The sequence below is a fragment of the Solea solea genome, chromosome 19 (assembly GCF_958295425.1).
Source record: "Solea solea chromosome 19, fSolSol10.1, whole genome shotgun sequence".
NCBI classification, from domain to species: Eukaryota; Metazoa; Chordata; class Actinopteri; order Pleuronectiformes; family Soleidae; genus Solea; species Solea solea.
The window spans coordinates 8,642,538-8,666,909 of NC_081152.1; the positions used below are offsets into that span (position 1 = coordinate 8,642,538).

Sequence of the window (24,372 nt, forward strand, 5' to 3'; positions counted from 1 at the left end):
AAGAGATGAAGCTCGGAGAAGATGCTCAGACGTCTGAAAACTTGGAGCTGGAACACATCACGCATACATACTCGCTGGCTCAGAGCACGTTCAGAGACATAAATATTAAGACATAGGATGTGTAGAAACACACCGTGAGAGTTGAACAAAGAACCACCAAAATGGACGGAGGACACAGACGACTTCTGTGGCTGCTCAGCTTTGCTGCTCTTCTTACATGTGGTAAGTTTAAATCTTTTTAATCTAAATATCTACCAGGACACTTGTGATGCGAGGTGTTTAAAGCACAAACAAACTTTGATTTCAGGAAAAGGTCGTTTTGCCAAAAGATTAAATAAAAGATTGATGGAAAAACATCATCTCCACTGGTGGAATTTGAAAAGGTTCATAACATATTTAATTCAGCAGTAATTAGAGCTGATATTGAGATTGTCATGCTTGTTTTGGGTAACCTTTGCATAGTATTCATATCATAAAGACATTAAAAAGTATTTTACAAAAGTGGCGATTAAAGATGTTACAACTTTCAATTTCTGCTTCATTACCACAATATCCAATAAAATCAACTGATTAAATGTCAAATATTTAACATATTTTAGACATGGGGTTCTACTCTTGGTCCCTCCATTGTTTTACTTAAAGGGTCAGTTGATGATATAGTTTGTATTCATTAGTGTGTTGTATTGAAAATGTAAGTTTAGGTTTGCAGGGGTTTCATCGTCATTGTTTTTGAAGCGCCGCACGCGAAGAAGATGGAGAAGGTGTGAACGTCACCTGTCCGTCAGTGACCTATCAACCCATCATGGATGTGTGCAAGACATGTGACTCTATATTGTCTGTAAAGTTGTTAAAGTCAAACATTTGACTGAGATGGCTGGATTATGGATCAGTCATGGGACTTTTATGGTGATGTGAATTCAAATGACTGGGCAATTTTTTTCTGTTGTTGTGTTTTTACTAGTCAGCCAGGAAAAGTGATCTTTTATATTGCTTATCCTCCCTCGTTCTGTAATCTTATTTATATATAAAATTATATCCATTTCTTAATTACACAAAAATAGCTATTTACATATGAATTTTTTTTTTTACTGTGTTTCTTTGTATTTGAAGTTGTTTTTGTAATTCATTTCAGGCTGGTGCCAGTGCCCGGCAGGCTGGAGGGAGAATGTGGGCAACTGTTACTTATTTTCAAATGATGAAAAGTCATGGTTGGAGGCTAATGCATATTGTTTGGCGCAGAACAGCAACCTGATGAGCATTCAGACCATCGAAGAACGGGTGAGACGAGGAAACAAAGACAAACACCGCCGAGATTTGATAACTGTTTGGTTTTGCGTGTCACACTCTGGGTTAACGCACTGCTGCGTGTTATTCCTGTAGCTGTGGCTGAGAACACAAATCCTCTCACATACTTACTGGATCGGCCTGAACGACCAAGTCACAGAGGGTGTGTGGCAGTGGAGCGATAGCAGTCCTTTCATAGAATACCTATCGTATGTGCCACAAAAATCACTCAGTTTACCATGAATAAAAGTGTTATTTTTCTTCTAATTTTTCTTCTCCCTGTACTGTTTTAGACAATGGATGAATGGCCAGCCTGATAACTGGGGTGATGGAGAAGACTGTGCTCAAGTGAATGGAAACAGCCACGGACAATGGATCGATGAAAACTGTGCCGATAAGAAGAAATACATCTGCAAGCATGTCAACCGTGAGTTCACCCACTAAAGTGTCATCTTTTTAATGTTTTTAAATGACTTAAGTCATTAAAAGACGATTACATCGCTGGCTACTGAAACATCCAAAATTAGTACATTTAACAGTTTGCGTGATCTTGTGTAAAATTCCAATTCAATTTGAATTATTCACAGTATTTATATGGAGTAGGTTCCTTCCCCCTAGATCATGTAATAAGTTTGGCTCTATTGCGACTATAGACTGTATAATTTAAAAAAATTTGATCTCCAATTTCCTATTTGTACGTTAGAGACAAAAAAATAAATGCTAAGTGCTATATTGTCAGAGAGCTGATTATTCTTTTCGTTTTCTTTCTTTTTCATTTAACGTTCTTTACATGTTTACATGTATTGTATTTCTATATACTTGTCCATGGTCTAAACAGATGTAACGTGTGTGTAATAAGCAGGTCAAATTTAGAGCTTCACTGTCACACAGTGATTTCCGACCCCTGCTAACTCCCAGGACTAACCACAAATGTTGTTTCCCCCCCTCCTCAGCTAATCCTGGTCCACAGTGCGATCTGACCAATGGATGGCGACAGTACGGTTCCAACTGCTACAAGGTCAAGGCAGACACGAGGAAGAGCTGGGCAGCAGCCAGACATGACTGTGTACAGGAAGGAGGAGACCTGGTGTCCATTACCTCTGTAGAAGAGGAGCAGTACATCACAGGACAGATGGACCAGTCATGGTTGGACCTCTGGATTGGGCTTTCCACACTGGTGAGTGGAGACCAGAGTAGAGATTTTCCTCCTCCTCCTCCTAATGGTTTTATACTGGTTGTGAACCGGTGGGTGCTCTGTTTCTTCAGAAATGCAACAAGATTTCATGTCAAGTTGAAGCGGGCAGCAGCCAGTTCACCTGGACTGATACTGCCCAGCTCCAGTACACAAACTGGGCTGAGGGTGAACCTACAGTGTAAGATATAACACAATACAACTTACACCTGTAAATTAAATTCACCTCCTTATTTGGGCAATTGTGGACTAACCAAGTGTGTCTGGTCCCCCCCACAGTAATGCACAGTCGGGCTCATGTGCTGCAATTATCAAAGATTCATCTGATGACTTTGGGAAATGGCGCTCACATCAGTGCAGATACGAGCGTCCTTACATGTGTAAACGACCACTGAACAGTAAGCTGTTTATACAGATTTATACATTTAATTTATTTATTTTTTTAAGAAAAATACAATAACCATTTCATGTCTGCCTCCCCTCCAGCCATCTGTCCTGCTGGCTGGATGAGCTTTGCTGGCAGTTGTTATTGGATGGTCAGTAACATCCATCTTCTGACCACTTGGTACGATGCCTACGCCAGGTGCTCTGATATTGGGGCTCACTTGCTCATCATAAACAGGTAAATGGAAAGTGTCTGTACATCGCAATCTCACTTAATTCAACACTCTTGAATGGGGTTTGTCCCTAAAGTAATAGACCATTATTAGTAGACTTAGTAAAGTAAATATTATTTAATTATACAAGTATTACCAGATTTTTCATTCATTTTTAGTCCCTTGACAATGGTTACATATTCTTTATAAATAATAACAGGTACAGGTGTTTTTAGATCATATTTGCCCTCTACCACCAGAATTGTGTGGAGCTTTAGCTGCTAAATGTTATTTTAATGCCTAATGTTCCTTTAAATGTTCCTGTTGTTAAGGTAGCAGCAACTCATGGGTCTAGAGTCTACACAGAAAATATAAAATATAAAAAAGAACATACCGAAAAGCAAAATATAACATACAATAATCATAATTATAATAATAATCTCAGACTATAATTACTAAAATATTACACTTGTGGGTGTTATACAATGAGGTTAATAAATAACTGTGTCTGAAAAATGAAATTACACAAAAGGCCTGAGCAGTCAGGAATATTTGATATTTTCACTCATGTCTGTCTTGCTCCTCATTTTTCAGTCAGGAAGAACAGTTCTTCATAAACGGCAAACTTCCAGACTTTCACCAAATTGACATCCCCGACATCTGGATTGGTCTATCAGGTTCTTTACATGACTATGTTTAAACAGTGCATTGTCAACGATTTGTGATTATTCCACCCCTTTAATTATATCTATGGTTTGTGGTGTCACCAGATAAGGACCAGGATGGAGTTTTCAAATGGGTGGATAAATCCCCTGTTCAATTTTCTAACTATGGTCCTGGTTGGCCCAGGAACACAGCAGGTCTCTGGGACTGTGGACAGATCTTCACAGGTAGGAGACACACACACACACACTCATGCATGCAACATATCAGCATCATCTGAGTTTAACTTCTGTTCCAGGAAATTATGAAGGCAAGTGGGAAACAACCAACTGCTTCAAGAGCCTGGGTTTCGTTTGTGAGATGACAGGTGGACAAAATCCCAAACCAACTCCAATTCCTGGTTAGTGTGACTTATAAATAAATAACCAAATTGTACTCGTGGTCTGGTTTAGCTAATGGTATGATAATGGTTTGCATCAGAGTACCACTGCGACCATGGATATTTGCTGTACGGCAACTTCTGTTATCATTTTGAGACTGAGGCGATGAAAAACTGGCACGACGCTGAGGATCACTGCAAGGGCGAGCAGGGTCACCTGACCAGCTTACACTCACAGGAAGAGCTGAGCTTCCTGACTGGTAAGCAGCCATCAGGGCTCCCGATTAAATTGAGGAATCATATAAATGTAGAAATATAGTTCAGAAATTCAAATTGATTCTGTTTTCATCCATATACGCAGCTCACATGCCAACTGAGGCCTGGGTGGGTTTGAACGACATCGATGTAGAAAACAAGTTTGTAAACACCGATGGAACTCCTGCGGTAAGCGAGAAGGGCAGACTTTTTCTTAGGATTCTTGCACAGATCCTGCAGTAAAGCAATATTTTGGTGTAAGCTGTTTTGTTCTGTGGATCTCAGAACTTCCTCCCGTGGGGCAACAATCAGCCCGATAACTGGCAGAATAACGAAGACTGTGTGCAGCTGACGGGGATGAATCACCACGATCCCGGGAAAATAAATGATGATATCTGCACCTCCACCAAGGATTATATCTGCAAAAAAGGTCTGATATTATACCATTTTTTTGTGGCTGAAAACACCAACAAGCACACATTAAAGTAGAGCTGCACAATTGATTTTGGCTCCTTATGATTAAGTGAACACAAACACAAATCGAATGCAAATCAACTTTCTGACCACATGCCTGCGTGTGCTATTCACAGCTACTGCTGATCATTTACCCTGCAGCTCCAAGTTTTCTGGATGAGTAATGCTACTTAAAAAGACAGATTTCCAAAGCATAACTTACAGAAATGCCAGTAAAACAAAATTCTAATATCTTGGCACAGCAGAAGGTGTAGAGTTTCATCTCTCTCTTCTTCCTCACTGACACATAGTCATAGGTCATAATATTTTGGTAAGTGATCAGAACTCCTTACGAAATAAACAGTTGTTCAGTAGCGTGAAATTAAAACACAGTATTCCATGACGACATTTCACAGAATTTCAAAGTGAAAGTATTTTTGATATCAAATGAGCTATACTAACAAATGTATGATCAAAAACAGAAATGCATTTAAAATGATGTGAATAATATGGACAGCTTTAACTAAAACACCAAACAAGCTTATATGTAATATAATGTTGTATGCAATACATTTAATAATGTGATAATTAAGATTGGATGTCTCATTATTAATGTTAACATAAAACACTGTTAGAAATGTAGTATTATATTCTGTTACCTCAGCATACAGTACTTTGTAGTTACTTTCTTGTCTCTCTACAGCAAAAGGACAAGGACCTCCTCCCCAGCCCCCAACATTTGGACCAGGTCAACTTTATACCACACTTAGAATAGAATTACTCCTCAAGCATGACCAGATGTGTGCGTATATGGAGAGTTGCATTTTTTTTTGTTTTGTTATAGGATGGAATGAGAAATGTGGTTCTTGGATGGCCGACCCTTTTAACGACTACTGCTATCTGTTTAACTACCTGTCGATGAGGACGTGGGCAGAGGCTCGCGCTGACTGCGTCAACCAGGGAGGAGAGCTCGCCAGTATCACTGACCCCTATGAACAAGCCTTCATACAGGGTAAGACTTTTACAACCATAAGCCAACTGCTTGACTCCAATGTATCTGTGCGGAAATGGTAAATGGTCTGTATTTATTCAGCCACACATTCATACAGCACACACTGCCAGCACAGCCATCAGGAGAAACTTGGGGTTAAGTATCTTGCCCAGGGACACGTCGGCATGTCAACTATTGGAGCCGAGAATCAAACCCCCGACCTTCCCAGTTGGAAGACAGCTCACTTGGCCACCGAGCCACCCTAATAACCAAACCTGCACTAAAAATAGAACCTGCAAATGTCAATCTTCAGAGTCAAAACTGAACATCTTACTTTATGCTGCTTCAATTTTGAAAATAGGAGCTATCAGCTTTTTACCATAGTTGTAATTTTTGTGCCTTGACTTTTTGTCATGTGACAGATATTTGTATCACAACTGTCATTTTAACGCTGCCTTTCTGGCCAGGTCTCATATATAAAACTTTGCAGGTATATTTCAGGACTCAAACAAAAACTCAAACCGGCTTCAACATGTTTAGGCTGCCATTTATCCTACGCCAATTATTTTATTTTTCATTTGTTTTCCTGAAGGTGTGATCCAGTCGAGCCCCACAGGGATCACTCTGTGGACGGGCGGTCATGACTCCATCACCGAGGGTGGCTGGGAGTGGACAGATGGTTCTCCTTTCAGATACATTCGCTGGGGTGCAGGTTCGTATGAACCCAATTTTATTACGCAAAAATACATTCAAGATTAAAAAAAAAAACAGATTAATTTTGTGTAAAACTCGTCTTTCTTCACAGGTAACCCAGACGACTATTTTGGTGAAGACTGCCTGTCTATATATATAAACGACGGATACTGGAATGACGATGACTGTGAGTACAAAAGAGGATACATCTGCAAGAAGAAAGGTAAGATGCTTCACATGCTACTACTGACAATCAAATAAAAAAAGACAATATCCAGATTGTTAATACTGTACATGTTAGGACTTTAAATTCATGTTTCCTCTTTCAGGAAACACACCTGAGCCTCCTCCACCTCATGATGGTAAAGATACCTCAATATTTAAGACTGGGCATGTTTAACACTACTCATTGCACCTTTGCTGGGACTGACTATACATGTTACAATTGCTAACAATGTCCAGATTAACCCATATATACTCTCTACTGTAGGTTTCATGACTGCACTGGTATGTCAGGGATCCTCTGCTGTTCTTCACTGTGCACACGAAAGTGTGATTAACATCCAGTCTGCCTTCTACGGACGAAGGAGTGACACCATCTGTCCACACCTGGAAGGATCTGGAGGTGTGTAAAGCCGCAATATGTACAACACCACACCCCGTTTTTGTAATAATGTAATATTTGTTACTCTTTACTATGCAATAACGCCACATTATGTAATAATTATAACATTATGTCGTGCTGCATTTTGTATTATTACATATTGTCGTAGTTATTACACAATGCGGCAGTGATACTCTAACGCTCTACTTCCTAACAAAGGTGTTTTGAGTGTTGTGGCTTTTTAAAATGATTCGGTTGATAGGCAGAATGTTCCACGTTGTCAAAAAATATATCAAGTGGAACTTTACTAATTATAATATAAACGCTGAACCCACAGATATGTCGAAACTGCATTTTGTGTGCTACACTGACACATACAAGATGATGTTATACCTATATCATGCATCATTAAAGACAAAAACAATATGGAACAGAAAATATGTACCATGTTAACATTTTAACAAAAAATCAAATATTCTAAATATTGACTAAAATAATCAATCTAATCAAAATTAAGTCCTATTGTAGGGAGTTTAAATGAATCTTAATTGTTAAAAATAAAATTGTGCCATATTATTACATTAGAATCATCAAAAAGTGACTACTACAATTTGTTGTCACCAACACAAGATTTTATTACAAAATGTGGTCAGAAGTCACAAACACAAATGGGATTAAAGTGATAATAAAAATGTCACTTCCTGTCAGGAACTCGCTCATATAAATCATTTATATCAAAGTAAATATTGTGGTATGCTTAACCAATGTCCTGTAGGAAGCTGCACAGTGGATGGTGTCCTCCCTTACTACAGAAAAATGTGTGACAACAGACCTTTCTGCTTCGCGTATGCCCATGTGGAGGAGGATCCTTGTCCCGCTGTTTCCAAATATCTGGAGATCGTCTACAGCTGTGAACAAACAGGTAGACTCTTATTCTTCTCCCTCTCTCAGAGATCACATGTGAATCATTATGTGATGTCGTGTTGTGATTTGTCTGCTCTCAGTGTGTCTGCACGGTCTCGGGGTTGAGGACGGACTCGTCACAGACTCCCAGCTCTCTGCTTCTTCTTCGCTCGGTGTCTTCACTCCTGACCAAGCGCGTTTGAAAGGAAATTCCTGCTGGATGCCTTCAGGAAACCGTACGTATCAAACTCAGTGGTCACACATCTACAAATAATATTTAAATCCATAAATCAAGGCAAGTTGAGATTTTTGGCACCATATACCTAATATTTGTATATTTATCATCTCCAGCGACTTCAAGCTGGATCCAGGTAAACTTGGGCCTAATCAGAAAGGTAACAGGGATCGCAATCCAGGGGTGTCCTCAGAATGATTACTGGATCACCAAATTCAAGATCCAGCACAGTATGGATGGAACAACCTGGACTGATTACACAGCCGATGGTCAAGTGAGTCAACAGTGACTACTGCTCACATAAAACCTGAAAATTACCAACAACTCCAGATTTTTGTACAAAGAACAAACTGTTAGTTTGGTTTTCACCCAAGTTTGTCTTTCATTTCCAGTTTTTCCCAGGTTCAGTAGACAGAGACACTCCAGACACACAACTGCTGGGCACACCTGTGTCAGCCAAGTATTTGCGCATCCTCCCGCTTGAGTTCAGTGGACAGGCTGGCCTTCGCTTTGATATTCTGGGATGCACTCCTGACTGTAAGACAACCATTTAATCATAACAAGCCTATGCTCCTAAATCCAATTATCACTGGGCAAAAACCTGCCATGTGATGTCACCTTCGACTTTTATTATTATTATTATTATTATTGTTATTATTATTATTATTATCATCCTGAAGGAAATTTGATCTGCAGCTAGCAACAAGGCACATTAATAAACAAGAATGTTACAAAGATAGTCCTACCACACTGAACCAGAAACTGTTAAGCATTTAAAAAAAGCATAATACTGTAGATAAAATACATTGTCAATTAGTTTCACTGTACAGTAGTAATTAGTTAAATTAAGTCAACATGGGGACCCACTGCCCTGCATGTTTTAGGTGTCTCCCTGCTCCAACACACCTGATTCAAATAAATGGGTCGTTATCAGGCTTTTGCAGAGCTTGTTAACAAGCTGACTATTTGAATCAGGTGTGCTGAAGCAGGGAAACATCTAAAACACGAGGACCAGGATTGGGAAACACTGACATAAGTGTAGCCTGGCAAAAGTAAACTTAATAGCACAGGACACAGACCAACTTTTGGGGTCTTTATTCTGAACAGTAAATTGGTGTTCAGTTCAGAAGGGACACAAATAGTAAATAAAAAAAAACAAAACTGAAATGCCTTACAATAGTGAGTAGTTTACGACAGAGTATAAGGGGCCACATTGAGGGAAAAAAAATAAATTCACAGACTTCAAGAATAAAGTCTTAATTTACGAGAACAAAGTTGTAAATATACGAGAATAAAGTCATAATATTCTAACCTTTCTAAGTTGTTGTGGAATTATACATTAGAATAGGTTTCACAAACAAGCAGACAATATTTTGCCACATGTCTATCAGGACTTAAGTACTAGTACTTAAGACTTGGATGTAATCGCTGCTTTTGTGGTTTCTCAAATAATAGTCGGACTGATAATGAAGATTTTGGATCCAGAAGGAGTCGAGGTCCAGTGAGCATGGTGTCTCTGACACCAGCAGTACACCTACTGAGGCCCCAACGCCTTATGGCATATGGATTCATATGATAAACTTGAGAAATCACAAAACCCCTCTGAATGGCCCACTGATGCATCCACTGATAACCCTGCAGTGGACCAGTTGCAGCCATTTCCCCCTCCACAAAAGCAGTTATTTCCTCCAAGTCCACAACTCTCCTCTTATAAAACAGGTTAGAATATGACGACTCTCGTAAATTTACGACTTTAATCTCGTAAATTAAGACTTTATTCCAGAAGTTTGTGAATGATTTTTTTCTCAATGTGGCCATAATACTTTGTCGTAGTAATCTGTGTCTTCCAAAAAAATAAAAAATAAATCTGACGCTGTAAATGGTTTATGGTCTAAACATTTACAAACTCATCAGATGTGCCGCAAACACATTCACTGTTCAATAACTCGAACAAAACTATCCTATTCCAATTTCTAGTAATGAGTAAGTGCACAAGACAACTACAGTGTTGCTCTCTGTAACACACACTTCACAATCTGCAATTTTACACTCACAAGTTTCTGATTGGGAAAATAAGAAATTAACAATAACAACAATATCAGAATATGGAGCTGTTCAGGAGTGCAAACAGTGGGCACAGGACATTACACAGCATTGCAATGGTGATCGTCTGTTCCCCAAATGGCCCGAGTGAAATATATTTACATTGAACAAATACCAAAACATCAATTAAAAACGTTACAAAATGCAGTTTGGATGAACTCAAAATGTCCAACATTTGATGCATTTCAGAGCTTATTTACCTTCAACTGCTGGCAATGTACACCTGAAAACACTCCACGTGTGCATCGAGGGAAAATCCGGGTCTTTCTTAATAATTACCCAAAAGTCCTTGCGCCCTCAGGGGATTGATTATCATAGTGCAAAAGTGCCCTCTAGTGGCAGTAGTAAGTAACGTTTCCCCCCCCTCCTAGAGGGCCCTCCAGCGGCATTAGGAAGTAATGTTTCCCACCCGACCACGTAAGTAATATAATAAATAAGTAAAACAATTAGAAGCATACATGTACAATCATGGTTAAAATATAAAATCATAAAATAAATCTAGTTAGTCAAGAAAGTTAAGCTTTAACAGCCTCGGGAACAAAAGAAGCTCTATCTTGTTTTTGTTCAAGCCGTTCTAAAATGGCCGCCAGAGGCACCAGGTGGGCAGGACAATTAAGTATTATTTGAGCCTTAATGGTGACTCGTCTACTAGATAACTTGCAGCTGGTCGAGCTGGACCTCTGTCTTCATAATACAACATGTAACAGATTGACATATGAACATGGATGAACACTGATTGCAAAATTGTGATTCAACAGATGCGATAACATGCGACGACAAGCCCAACTTCACCTTTTCCACTGATAAAATGACGTAAGTAAAATTGTACACATATCATATTTAATGTTTCTTATTATTTATTATATGTTACATTTCCAAATTGTTCTGTTGAAATGTCATTTTGTTATATGTCCGTTACTTACACAGTGTAACCTTGTTATTCTCGTGTCTCCTCCAGCGTCCACTGTCCAGCAGGCTGTGCCAAAACAAATTACATAGTGTATGGCACCACTCTGTATCGTGGGGTAGGAGACGTTACTCTCTAATCTGTAGCGCTCTGTGCTTTATATGCTATTTGATCTGACGCAAACATTCTCTAAAACAGGACTCCAACATCTGTGCAGCAGCTATCCACGCTGGCGTGGTACTAAATGACATTGGAGGAGACTGTACTTTGTTGAAAGTTGAGGGACAGGACTTTTACGCAGGGTCCACCAGGAATGGCATCACCACCAGACAGTAAGAGCGAGTTTCTCAACTGACCTTTTTGTATTGTATTGTCATTTTTTTTATCAGTACAGGGAGACAGTACAATTTTTAATTTTTCCAGATTTGATGGAAACTATGCTGTATCATACACTTTTGCAGATGGAGGTGAGTTGACAATTTCAAATGTATACAAATCATATATTTATGGGTTTTTTTGTTGAGTGGATAATATAGACATAGAAACAGACGAGTAGAAAAACAAACAACAAAATGGAATATGTAAAAAACACAATCAGAGTTTAACAAGCCTGATAAATCATAAAGGCCCATAATCAATATCTTAAATATAAATCTCCATCTAATCAAACCTTCAAGGTGGGAAAACAATGGCTAACTAATATGCCATATTACTCATGAGTTACTTGGTTCAAAAATCATAATACTTCCACTCCCATAATTCCAAAAGGGAAGATCTTATTTCTGTTTTCATAAATAAAAACTAAAAGTTGTAATACCAATTTAGTAAAGGAAAATCCATAACTTATAACATATGTATAGGTGTTCCTTCTTTTTTACATCAAGGCCAGTGTGATGCATTATTTTTGGACACTTTGTGCACAATGACAGGAGATAAATGTGTACCTTTAATTTTGTTACTTGTTAATGGAAAATATATTCTCTCACAAATATTTATCTGGGTATTGTGATTCAACTCCATCCCTAGATTATAATGTTTTGCTTTTTTTTTTCGTTTAGATAAAACTTTGTGTAAGTATTCTTTTCCTCTCTCCTGCAGAGCTGAGGTGCTCGGGGCCTGATTGGTTTGAGTTTGGAGAGTTCTGCTACAAACCTTTTGGTGACAAAAAAACATGGCATGAAGCTCGGGAAACCTGCCGGAATCTGGGCGCTGATCTTGTGTCCGTCCTCTCCATGACCGAGCAGAGTTGGCTGGAAAGTTACCTGTTCATGGGTATGGATGTAGAAAAATAGGTCCACAGAGGGTTTAATGTTAGAGATTGTTACAAAGAGATAAAAGAGGCAACACCTAATCGGTCTTACTTTTGTCTCTTTATAGCCACCAGTGATGTGTGGACTGGTCTTAATGACCTGTTTGTGCCTGGAATGTTCTTCTGGTCTGATCAGCACATGGTGAGCTTCACGTACTGGGCTCCAGGAGAACCCAACAACCACGATGGCTTCAGTGAAGACTGTGTTGAGATGTTGCACCAGGTGAGACAGATGGAAAAAAAAAAAAAAGTCTCACACATTAGTAGAAAAATCAAGCTGCTGGGTTAATTTAATTTTTTGTTCCAGACCGGCAGATGGAACGACGTGTCCTGTGCTGAACTCAATACCTACATATGCAAGATGGCTAAAGATCATTATCCAGTTCCCTCTGTAGAGCCCACTGTATATGGATGTCCTCAGGTACCACATGTTTTATATACAGATCTCTATATTTTAGGCTTTTAAATTGTAATTCATGATCCGAGAGAGCTATCGTGTATGTTGTGTATACGCGAGGTGGTGGGCTCATGTCTCTTCTACATGTCAGGGTTGGGATGCATACGGCTACTCCTGCTACTGGATGGAGGAGACGGCCAGGAGCTGGTACGACGCCAAAGCCTTCTGCAAAGAGCAGGAAGGCTTCCTGCTGCACATCGGAGACATGTGAGTCTGGCAAGAAACATAGTTATTTAAAGGTCCAGAAAGAATTGGTAACAGCTAAATGGTGACACTGGGTCTCCTGCACTCACCTGTCCCAGTCACAGTGCATGTCAGGGAACTGTCAGAAAGACAGTTTGTCTCTGAAAAGCAAGGCTCTTCCCTAGTACATTACAGTAAAAAAAAAGGTTTATTTTATTCTATGGCTACTAAAACCATATTTTAAAGTGATTACACACTTATACAAACATATTATTATACATATATTTTGACCCTATAGCACTCTGCCCTTTTTTTTAATACCATTTTTCTAGTTCCGTTTTTAGTCTAATATTCCTTTATCATTTTATTTAATTTTCAATTTTTTGTATGTTTTTACAGTCTTAAGACTGCTATTTATGGTATGAATAGCGATCACTAGTGTTAAACATTAATGCACAGTAGTTTTTCCCTCATTGACAATGCACTATGTCCACTACTAATTAAATTCCACTACAGTACAAAATAACTGCTGTTCTCTTTCAGACTGTGTTTGGTGTTTATGTGTGAAGTAACATGGGGAAAATAGCGAATGATTTTCTGATTCTGCTCGTGTGTTTGTGTTTCACTGCAGTTACGAACAGGCCCACTTCACAGTGACGCTGTCAGGAAAGACCGGCCTGTGGTGGCTCGGCCTGCGTGCTCAAGGTGGGGCAGGTGGAGGGGTGGACTACATCTGGGACAATAACTCCCCTCTCACCTTCACTCACTGGGACAGAGACCAGCCAGGTACACAAAAAACACTAAGCATAACAGGACAGGCTGATGAGTGTGGACATCAGGAAAAAACACGGATTTCTCGTCCCATCTGTAGATAACGGGGATGGTACTTGTGTGGCTATGACAACGGGTCAGGTTGGGGGTTTCTGGGACGACAAGCAGTGTTCTGAGAAATACGCCTTTGTTTGTGAGAAATTCAGACCCGACATCAGCCCACCCACTGGCCCCCCAACTCCTCCTCCTGCACAGGGCTGCGCCGCGGGCTGGACGGCTCTGCCTCACTATAGGAACTGTTACAGGGTAACATCTAAAAGCAAGCACATCTCCAGGGTCCCGAGTGATCTGTTTTCAGCTACTAATGCACCATCTTATTCAATGCAGCTCTTCCACAATGTGGACTGGTCTTTGAAGAAGAGTTGGGGAGCAGCACATGAGGACTGCGTTGCCAGAGGAGCAGATCTGGTCAGTGTCCACAGTAAGGCGGAGGAAGAGTTCTTGTCTCTGTACAGCAAAGCCAGCAGCAAGTGGATTGGCCTCAAGCACAACCCCACAGAAGGAGGTGAGTGCTACCGGGTATTTTATATATCGGAATATACAAGGTGTATCTTTACAGCCAAAATATACTGGGATGTTGTGAAACAGGTTATTCCTGGAGTGACGGGACACCTCTGTCCCACACCAACTGGGGTCACGGAGAACCAAACGACCACGAGGGCCGCGAGGAGTGTGTCGAGATGGTGAGCAGCGACAACGGGACATACTCCTGGTGGAACGATCTCAACTGTGACGCTCACCAGGACTGGATATGCATGATTGCTAAAGGAAAGAATCCCATCCTGCCCCCAGTGCCCCCACCTCCAGTGCCAGGTAAACCGTCCACACACACTGTCGCATGTTTCGGTTATTCTAAGACCACAGAGCATTTGAAACTTTGTTGAGAGGTAGCAGAGATTTCAGAGGATAACTGATGTGTTTCTCATGAGGATTTTCCTTTCGAATTTCATTCTCTAGTCAAATGAAAAAGGAAAGTTGTGGGGGGGGGGGAATGGCACTTGAGGTGCAAAGAGGACACTAAATTTACTTAGTTTTTGTAAGTAATTTTGTAAGTAACAAAAAAAAAAATACTTACTTAATATTTTATGTATTATATATAATATGACTATCATGACGATAAACTGATCAACCATAAGGCCTTCCAAAAAGAATGTCCATGACAGATTCCCAGAGTCCTTGTTGGCATCATCAAATATTTTGTTTGGTCTAAACACAAAAATATAAATGTTTTAAAGTATTAATAAAGGAAAAGGAGCGTTTCTCCAAGTTAGAGAGTAGCTTTAAATTATAAATCAACTTCATATTACCATGGGGGCGCGTGTTTTCTCAGCTCCCGACTGTGGAAGTAACCCCGGCTGGAGGAAGAACAACAACATCTGTTATTACTACAACGACACCGACGTGGTGGATTTCCACACGGCGATGATTCGCTGCTACACCGAGAAGGCCTCACTCGTCTCCATCCTCAGCAAAGACGAACAGGCATACGTCAACAGCATGGTATGGCTTTTATTTATTTATGTATTTATCACCTTATTCCTTCCTCAGAGAAAATTAGATATGTTGAATATCGCGCATATCATCTATCCATACATCTATACGTCTCTCTGTGTGAACAGCGTCATACTCTGCTAAGATTTTTGCATGACGTCAACTACCAGAGCTCTATTATATTTTTTTTTCCCAGGTGGGGACAGGGGACATTGCTGCATCCTGGATCGGCATGAGGGTGTTTGGCATTGCAAGCGCGGAGTACAAGTACGTACAGTATATGACTAGAAGTGGTTGGAATTAAAGGGAAAAATCCTGGCAATGCCCTGTAAAATTAAGATTAATTATCATCCTAATTGATGTTTAACAATATCTTCATATTAGTGTACGCGTGTGCATATATATATACGTGAATACATACACTGCCTACCTTAGTTTATTCATTATTTTGAGTAATAACCTTTGATTTATTATGATTATTATTATCATCATGAACAATCTTTAGGCTTTGTTGCCACATTGTATGGCTTTCCTTTTCATTATGTGTGTGTTGTGTTGTTCACTATCAAAACTTCATAAAAAGTATTTAAAAATAAATAAATGAAAAAATCCACCTAAAAATGCAGAATAATAATCTCAACATCTAGGTAAGTCATGTACTGAAAGTAAAAAAATATAAATCAGTATGACATATCACATCTAAAACTATTAAGTGCATAAAAGTGACTGAAATGTAAATGCTGTCCTCATGTTGAGTGATTTCATTAAATTGGATTTAGAATTATTTATTATTTGCACACACACGTCAATTAGTGATAGTGAATTTGACCTCTGCATTTAACCCATTTATTATTATTAAACCTCTTTAAGTCTCATTTGTATAATTATTTAAATGACCCACTGTGGGTTCTGCTCCAAAAACGTTTAGATGTTTTTCTTCTCCCCCTCCACAGATGGTTGGACCACTCTCCTGTGACATACACACACTGGGCCTCAGGTGAACCCAACAACGCCAACGGGGAGGAGCAGTGTGTTCAGATCAACAGACATCAAGGTAGTGAAAGTTTCACTCACTGAAACGGATCTGTTTGTTGTTTTTTTTTTTTTTTCTTTTCTTACATCCACCCCTTGTTTTGTCAAGGTGGATGGAACGACGCCAACTGCGGTCGAGCTGCAGGTTACCTGTGTAAGAAGTTCCCAGGAAACGACCACACCGCTCCTCCACCCACACAGCCGTGGGTGGGAAACTGCCCCACAGGTAACACAGTGTAACTGTCAGTGTGGAACTCATTTACAAAGATATGCAGGTTATTATAATATAGGAGTTGCTTTTTTACCCTCCACAAATAATAGTTTTCTTTGTAGTGAGAGGAGTGGAAGCAGCAGGAGGAGACAGTCAAATGACATAAACCCTGCTGCCAACTAGTGGTCAGGGGCTTAATTACAACTCCAAATCACTGTCAGGAATCAATTCAATACAATACAATATAGCAATAATTTAGTTTATCAATACTAACATTTTTTTGTGTTATTGCTGATGTTTTTCGATGCAGACTTTTTGTCAGCCTTTGGATAAATTGGATTTCTATTTATTTATTTTAATTTTAGCTTCTTGGTCGTTATACATACATATTTATTTTGCTTTTATCGATATCTATTTTATTTGTTTTTCATTTCCATTTTTCTCATCTCATAAACTGATTCTATTAAAATGCCTGTTAGTCCAGCACATTTACTTCCATTACTTTCTTTACTGTTTTCACTCATTTATTCTATTAGTATTATTAATATTGTTTTTTTTTGTTATTTATCATGTGTTTTCTACTTGGAATGATCCATTAGGGCTGCATATGCAGAATTCACGCCAGTTTAATATGTGTTTTCTTGACTCTACCAGCTGTTGTTGAAATAAACTTTCACTATCTGCCCTCCCTCTTTCCCTCCTTCCCTCCTTCCTTCCTTCCCTCCTTCCTTCCCTCCTTCCCTGCTTCCAGGTTGGATACGCTTCAGGAACAAGTGTTTCACTTTCAAGGGGAAGAAAAATGATCTCAAGGCCAACTGGTCTTACGCTCGCAGCTGGTGCAAAGAACAGGGAGCAGAGTTGGCCGTCATTGATGACCAGTTAGAGAACGGTGAGGTCGTCAGAGAAGTACCGTGTGAAAGAGTTTAACAGATTCAGAGGATTTTTGTTTGATTTTGTTTATCTTCTTTCAGATTTTGTGTCCAGTTACCTGAGGGACCTGGAGCTGCCCACGTGGATCGGTCTGTCAGATCTCTTGGAGGAGAACCAGTACGCCTGGAGTGACGGGGTCAGCCCGGTGAAGTTCACAAACTGGAACGACAAGGAGCCCAACAACGCAGGAGGAACAGTGAGGACATTACTTTACTGTCTAAACGTTTTAATTTTAAGCATGTGGAGAATATTGTGAAGACAAGATAAAAAGCTACAAACGCATATATATAATATCCATTTCCGTAAATTAAACATCTCAATTAAACTTTTACCTATAATTAATGATATTCAGTGGAATTTGAAATGATGACACTGATGCTGATACTGTATATAATATGTTATGTTAGAAATAAGATAGTACTACTAATAGTAAGTAGTACCAGTAATATTACCTCACTATTACAAATTTAATACACAGTGTACAGTGGTCAGTTTAACTGACAGTTAGCTTTAAGAAAGTCCATTTTCACGTTTTACAAAACTAAACAACACTTCAACACATTCATCTGTGAATGAACACAGATGAGCAGCAGGAAGAAGGAACAATGTTATGATACCTGCTCCTGTCTTTATCATAACATGCATGTAAATGGCCATTTTTTTTAATGGACGTTTGGGTAACAGATTATTTCTAGTTTCAAACATGTTTTTTTTCAAATCCACTTGATCTGTGAATGACAGCACATGCCTTTGCCGTCACTCTCATCAGGAACACTGTGTGGCAATGAGTCACGGTCCACTGGTGACGGGCAAGTGGAACGATGACGCCTGTCACAAGGATCACAGCTTCATGTGCTCCATGCAAAAATGTAAGTCAACACTGCAGCTGTCATTTCTCCCGCTAAAATAAGAAAGAAACCAAAAAAAAAAACACTCCTCCGTGTCACTCCCCATCAGCGACCAGCCTCCCTCCACCCCCGACCGCCAGCCCCTGCCCGGCTGAATACGTCCCCTGGTATCAGAACTGCTACAAGCTGGTGGAGAAGCCGGAGACCTGGGAGGCGGCACAGGCCTCGTGTCAGCAGGAGGGAGGCAACCTGGCCAGCATCGACATGAGCTACGACCAGGCCTTCATCGCACTTGTGGCGCTTCAGGCCAAAGCCGACACCTGGATCGGACTCCGACGCAAGGTGCCGCCAAAACACTCAGACAGAACTACATAAAAATTTAAAAAATACAATCACGGCCCTGAATCAGAAGTGAAAGCACAAAACTTTATACAAAAGAGAGGATACATACACTATTTTAGTAAAACCCAAGAATCTTAAAAGCTGCAGCTTCAGGATGGAGGCTGAATGAAGTTCACTGTGTATCTCAAGTATCACTATGACAAAGTAAGAGACACTGAGAAAAGAGAAAATACCTCCAAGCTTAATTCTGTCTTGTAACGCAGGATGACGGCTCGTATTTGTGGACAGACGGCTGGCCGGTGTTTTTCACTCACTGGGGACCGGGAGAGCCCACCAACATCAAGGACGAGGGCTGCGTGAGCATGCACTCCACTTCACATCACTTCTACGGCACCTGGAATGACACCAAGTGTGACCAGGCCAAACCTTACATCTGCAAGATCACCTCAGGTACTGAACCGACCTCTTCTGACACGTCATCTTGCACAAGTGGGAGACATTTTTTTTTTTTGAGAAAGTAACCTGCATCATCTCTCAGAGCACCCGCCGCCGACTCCCGGCCCCGGTGACGGGAAGTGCCTGCCCTTCTGGATCCCCTACGGCCACTTCTGTTACCTCGTGTACAACGAACAGCAGGGCTTCTCCTGGCCGGACTCCCGGCATTACTGCCAGTCAGCCAGAGGAGATCTGGCGTCCATCCACAGCAGAGCGGAGGTGGAGTTCCTCAGAAACCTCAACCATACTAAACATCACAACATCTGGATCGGACTCACCAGGGACCATAACTGTGAGTGTGGAGACGAACAGACGAAGAGTCATAGTAATCGTTTTCTTGAGCCATGGCATGGACACAGTTTTGAGTGGGATTGGTAACTTACTGTGTGTGTGCGTGTCTTTCCAGTTGGATGGGGCTGGACAGATCTGACGTCTCTGGGCTTCCTTAACTGGGCTCAGGGTGAGCCCAACGCAGCCTTTCACCCCGGCGAAGTGGCCGAGGAGAACTGCGTGGAGATGTACGCCGACGGACTCTGGAATGACAACAACTGTCTGCAGAAGAGAGGGTTTGTCTGTCGCCACCGCCAGTGTAAGCATTTATAATAAGTCGTTTACATGATATATGCTGATGACATGTTAAAGAGGCTGTGGGTTTATTTCAATGTATACAATAAACACAACACACAACAAAACAATAACCTGAAATTCTAACTACCAAACAAAAAACAAGTTCAACCCCTGTAAGCTGAATACAAATAAATCATACATCAATTAAATGCCTTTGAAAACTGCACTGTTATAAATAACTTAATGCCACTTTCTTACCATATCATTCATTGTATTTTTACATGAGTATAAACAGCAAACTAACACCACCATGTTCCACTTTCTTTCAGACCATGCAACAGATGATGGCGGTAATCCGATTTTCCCTACAGATGGTCCACATGTCGACAGTAAGTGTGATTAAGTGCAAAATATTTTTTTCCATGTAACAAGTTGAGAAAAACAACCATCCACTCTCACTCTCACACCCATTTAGAGTGTCCAATTTGCCTCATCCCCCAATTTGCATGTTTTTGGACTGTGGGAGGAAAAATATATTTCCGTTATTTTATAAAATCTTTCACCAGTTCTGCCTCAAAAATCCTTTGTGTAGAAAAGAAAGAAACTCCTTGAAGATGAAGAACAATAGGTGCTCGGGCCCTAAATATTACAAATCAATTTATTAAAGACCGTGTTTTCCACTGAACACTGTTCACCTGAGCGTTGGTTCTGCCACAGCTTTCCTTCTATAAATGAGCAAATTGTGAACAGGGTAACACCACAGTGAAGTCAACACACACAAACAACATGAGGTGTCGACCTATGACTAATAATGATGATCTAATTGAACGACGCGTTTACCAACCCTGCTGACACACTTGCCGCTTGTCTCATCGCACAGTGGGAGCGGCGATAGCCGGTGCCATCATCGCAGCCGTCGTGATTTTCTCCCTCATCCTTGGAACGCTGTACTACGTCTTCAGAGTCCGAGGTTTCAAACTCAGTGGCCTGACTCTGCCGACACGAGCAGCCACTACGGTTGATGTGGTAAGTTATCGAGTGGTCAAGGAGGATCGAGTCTAAAGATTGAACAAATGCTGAGTTGTGTCGTTCTTCTGTTGCAGCCTGCTTTCAACAACCCCAACTTTGGAGGAGAATCGGACACATAAACCTTCATTCAGGCTTTGTACAGTTGATCAAATATAACAAAGTTTCAAAGTCTCCAGAGTTTGAAGATTCAATTGTATTGTGTATATATATATAACTAGAGAAACTTGTCTGTGCAACAGTTGTTTTTATGTCTATGGCCATTTCATTACATTTAGTCAGTGAAGGACGACCCGCTCTACCGCTGATCCACAGGAGTGATTCATTGTCAGAGTAATTAAGAAAATGTTGTACATGTAATTCTGACATCTGATAACTTTTACCAAACATTAAATTAATGTCATTTCTGTTTTCTTTAAAGAAAATGTAAAGAATAAAGAGTGATTTCATTTCCAGTGTTTATTCATCCGTGTACACTGCAACACAAATTTCACAAAAGGAAAGAAAAAAAAAAACAGCATCCTTCAAAAAGCTTCATGATCACCCCCCCAGTAAATTATTGGGACAATAAGTGTAAACTTGATTCAGAGTAATTCATCAACAAAGCACCAACACCCAATGATAATGAAAATAAAGCCACAGGCTGTAACGACAACACCCCCCCAAAAAAAGAAAAAAGGTGAAATTGGACTATTATGACTGTCACATGCCTAATTTTTCATTTTCACCTCGTGTGCGGTGTAAAGATCAATACTATAGCAGCCTGTCGATGAGCTGGATGTAAAAAATAATCCCTTGTTCTGTGGCACCAGGACACTCGCTCCTTCCTTCAAAAACATTGAATTTTGATCATTTAACATGAGTAAATAAAGTCAGGAACACTCCGTGGTCCTTGTTTAGCCCTTTTTCAGTGTGCTATTGCATCGACACACCAACTGAATTAACAGGCAAAAACAAAACCGCACAAATCTAAACCAATGTTGCGGGGTTTTTTTTTTTAATCCTCGAATCATAATTTCATGCTGATAATGTTTGTGTGTCATCAAGACAATACAACAACTACAATGTCCATGTTTTAACTAACAAAACTCATGCTTTATTGCTTAGAATTCAAAGTTGTAATAAAAGAGGGGTAAACACCAGCACAGTATGGAGAACGTAACGTGTTTTTCTCTACAAATACTTACAAGTGTCTTTTTTGTTTTGTTTTTTTAGTAAGCTACAGTTGGCCATTTATTTAATCTCCTTAACATTTATTCAACATGTTAAAGAAAGTGTAGAGGAAAGCAAAGGACAGCAGCTCAACTAGTGCAAAAACAAATAAAAAGGAAACATTACTGTACTTTCTTTTCAGTAAAATTATCACGGTAGTTCCATTTTACACAAAAGGTAACACAAACTGATCGACGCAGCCAATGAAAACCACCGTTATATACCAGTACATAAAGTGAGGGATCTGAAATTATTCCCTTTTTTTTTTGGTTGTTGCCAAAGGATGGATTCAAAGTATTTTTTCAATTCTGTCTTAAAAGAATACCAACATATGTACACCCAGAGGGTTATTAGCCGCCGTAATCGTCCTCTTTCACCGTTTGTACCGACTGCAAAGACACATTTTCCTTAAGCTTCATTTATACGACAAAAACCACAGTCAATTTTCCTTTTTTTTTTAAAGCATTAAATGTCTTTAGTGTAGCAAGATGTAGAGATATAAAGTTAGATGTTGTTACCAATATGGCTCCAATATGAAATAATATCCCGCTTAGTTTGTTAAACTAACACTGCTTAAGTCTCAGATGTTCGGGGCGTGACGCTGCGATGCAATTTTCCACAGAGAGGATTGTGAGAACTCTTCAGAGTCAGCGTGAACAGGAGGAGAATCACTGGAGACCAATTTGTTCCAATTTGTTCATGAATAAAGGGCAGAAAGAGCAAACTGTAACAGGACGACGAGGATTTAAAAACAAGTCACTCTTTTCAGCACTTGCAGCGAGAAAGAGGCTGCGAACCTGAACTGCAGCCGTCAACCGTAATAATACCAACATAATAATAATGATGATAATAATAATAATAACACCAACATCAGCAACATGAATCACTGCTTTATCACGCCTCAGGAAGTCTGACGCAAACAAGAATCAAGAACTTATTTCTTCCTAAAACAAAAACAATGACCTAAAATTAAAAGAGCCTTCCTGCTCCGTTTTGTCATCTCATGGATTGGATTTGAATGTGTCCACATCAATATTTGTCTCAATAATTTGCGCAAAATCCAACCGCAAATAATGTATTTTGTCTCAAGAACAAACTAAGAGTTTTTTTTTTAATGTGTAAGAAATGTGTTTCTGACAACAGTGATTGGAAAACAACTGAAGATAACAACGAGGAATGAGCTACAACAAACAATCTGAAAGCCGGTGTGATACGACGCTGTACTTGATTCGTCCTTACTTCATACTTAAGACCTTGTGACGCGTACATCAGTAAGAATCTCGTAATCAAACGCTCCTTCAAATTGAAATGGTGGAAATGCTTTAAAACTATAAAGTGATAAAAATGATTTAAGTGCCTTTAGTTTACATTTAGGTTGTGTGAGTACGGCCTTAAGTCAAAGGTTGAGATGTCAGTGCTGGCACCACCAACCACCACCACCACCACCCTCGAATGGCACTTTTGGTTAAATCTGATGTACTTCCATTTAAATTTAGTTAAGGTCACTGTTGAATAAAGCCCTGATTTGACAATATTACCACAACATCAGCTCAGAGAAGAACACAGAGGCACATTTAACCTACGGAGGGAGACGTGTGGATTACAACAACGTGCCAGACAGACAGAGAGAGAGAAAAATAAATAACAAGTGCAAAAGTCAGTGTGGTAATATCCTTTGCTGGTAAATACCAAAACCAGCCTTAAAAACAATCATGAGAGAACATCTGTGTCCATCTTTTGAGAAGAAGAAAAAAACAAAAGACGAAATGAGCCTGAGGGACAGTTTCAGGTCAGTATGATGGTCAAGCACAGGCAGGGAGAAGCAGCATGAAGGCTTTGCAGGTGTCCAGCAGGGGGAGCAGTTTGTTGGTCACTTTACCTTTTGGCTGTCCAGCCTCAGCCAGTGGACTCCCTGTCTCGTGTAGCGGACCATGGCATTCATGGTCGACGTGAGACTCAGCGGGCCCAGAACTGTGTCCAGCACTGACAGCATACCTGAGACCACACGATAAAAGGATTAATACAACATACACATCAATACAGTTTATGTAGCATATGTAGCACTTATGTACTTGAAAATAATCCAAAACTCTTAAGTTGAGGCTGTGTCACCTCAAATATGTAAGGTGATCCATGCAAGTGTCTTCTTAAAATATAAGAAAACATTCAGTGGTCAACGC

At 40.0% G+C, this 24,372-nt stretch overlaps 2 protein-coding genes and 1 long non-coding RNA gene across 7 annotated transcripts in view; 1 reads left to right on the forward strand and 2 right to left on the reverse strand.

Annotated features, from left to right (window-relative positions):
- Positions 1 to 10,949, reverse strand: part of LOC131446185 (uncharacterized) — a 39,289-nt gene extending 28,340 nt beyond the window's left edge. For 2 of the 3 annotated variants that reach the window (XR_009233898.1, XR_009233899.1), the window contains exons 1-2: positions 10,552 to 10,949; positions 7,943 to 8,018 (exon numbers count right to left, since the gene is read on the reverse strand). This is a non-coding gene — a long non-coding RNA (uncharacterized LOC131446185). The remainder of the gene's footprint in view (positions 1 to 7,942; positions 8,019 to 10,551) is intronic. The other variant, XR_009233897.1, reaches the window with a different exon arrangement.
- On the forward strand, positions 1 to 21,431 carry LOC131446181 (macrophage mannose receptor 1). The gene is made up of 50 exons (XM_058617267.1): positions 1 to 222; positions 1,133 to 1,278; positions 1,381 to 1,493; positions 1,578 to 1,711; positions 2,238 to 2,461; positions 2,551 to 2,657; positions 2,756 to 2,874; positions 2,963 to 3,098; positions 3,667 to 3,749; positions 3,843 to 3,962; positions 4,034 to 4,135; positions 4,216 to 4,374; positions 4,476 to 4,558; positions 4,655 to 4,799; positions 5,526 to 5,570; positions 5,667 to 5,834; positions 6,406 to 6,525; positions 6,619 to 6,729; positions 6,836 to 6,868; positions 6,997 to 7,131; positions 7,886 to 8,032; positions 8,115 to 8,249; positions 8,365 to 8,522; positions 8,641 to 8,785; positions 11,110 to 11,164; positions 11,310 to 11,376; positions 11,457 to 11,590; positions 11,682 to 11,725; positions 12,357 to 12,530; positions 12,636 to 12,790; positions 12,875 to 12,988; positions 13,116 to 13,231; positions 13,839 to 13,993; positions 14,079 to 14,284; positions 14,366 to 14,543; positions 14,627 to 14,851; positions 15,369 to 15,538; positions 15,726 to 15,796; positions 16,483 to 16,583; positions 16,671 to 16,787; positions 17,524 to 17,661; positions 17,744 to 17,898; positions 18,472 to 18,571; positions 18,660 to 18,892; positions 19,156 to 19,342; positions 19,431 to 19,679; positions 19,794 to 19,976; positions 20,284 to 20,343; positions 20,835 to 20,980; positions 21,058 to 21,431. The coding sequence occupies exons 1-50, from the start codon at positions 162 to 164 to the stop codon at positions 21,100 to 21,102; spliced, it is 6,507 nt and encodes a 2,168-aa protein (XP_058473250.1). The 5' UTR covers positions 1 to 161; the 3' UTR covers positions 21,103 to 21,431.
- aff1 (AF4/FMR2 family, member 1) overlaps positions 21,421 to 24,372 on the reverse strand; it is an 18,683-nt gene continuing 15,731 nt past the window's right edge. For all 3 annotated transcript variants that reach the window (XM_058617269.1, XM_058617268.1, XM_058617270.1), the window contains exon 19: positions 21,421 to 24,187. In XM_058617269.1, the coding sequence (XP_058473252.1) occupies positions 24,063 to 24,187 (125 nt within the window). In that variant the 3' untranslated portion in view covers positions 21,421 to 24,062. The remainder of the gene's footprint in view (positions 24,188 to 24,372) is intronic.

Excerpts from the sequence above, each read along its gene's own strand:
- LOC131446181 (XM_058617267.1), top strand. The coding sequence starts at position 162 with ATGGACGGAGGACACAGACGACTTCTGTGGCTGCTCAGCTTTGCTGCT. Across the intron at positions 4,559-4,654 it reads ACACCGATGGAACTCCTGCG|AACTTCCTCCCGTGGGGCAA; the intron begins GTAAGCGAGAAG and ends TGTGGATCTCAG. Across the intron at positions 17,662-17,743 it reads TGATGACCAGTTAGAGAACG|ATTTTGTGTCCAGTTACCTG; the intron begins GTGAGGTCGTCA and ends ATCTTCTTTCAG.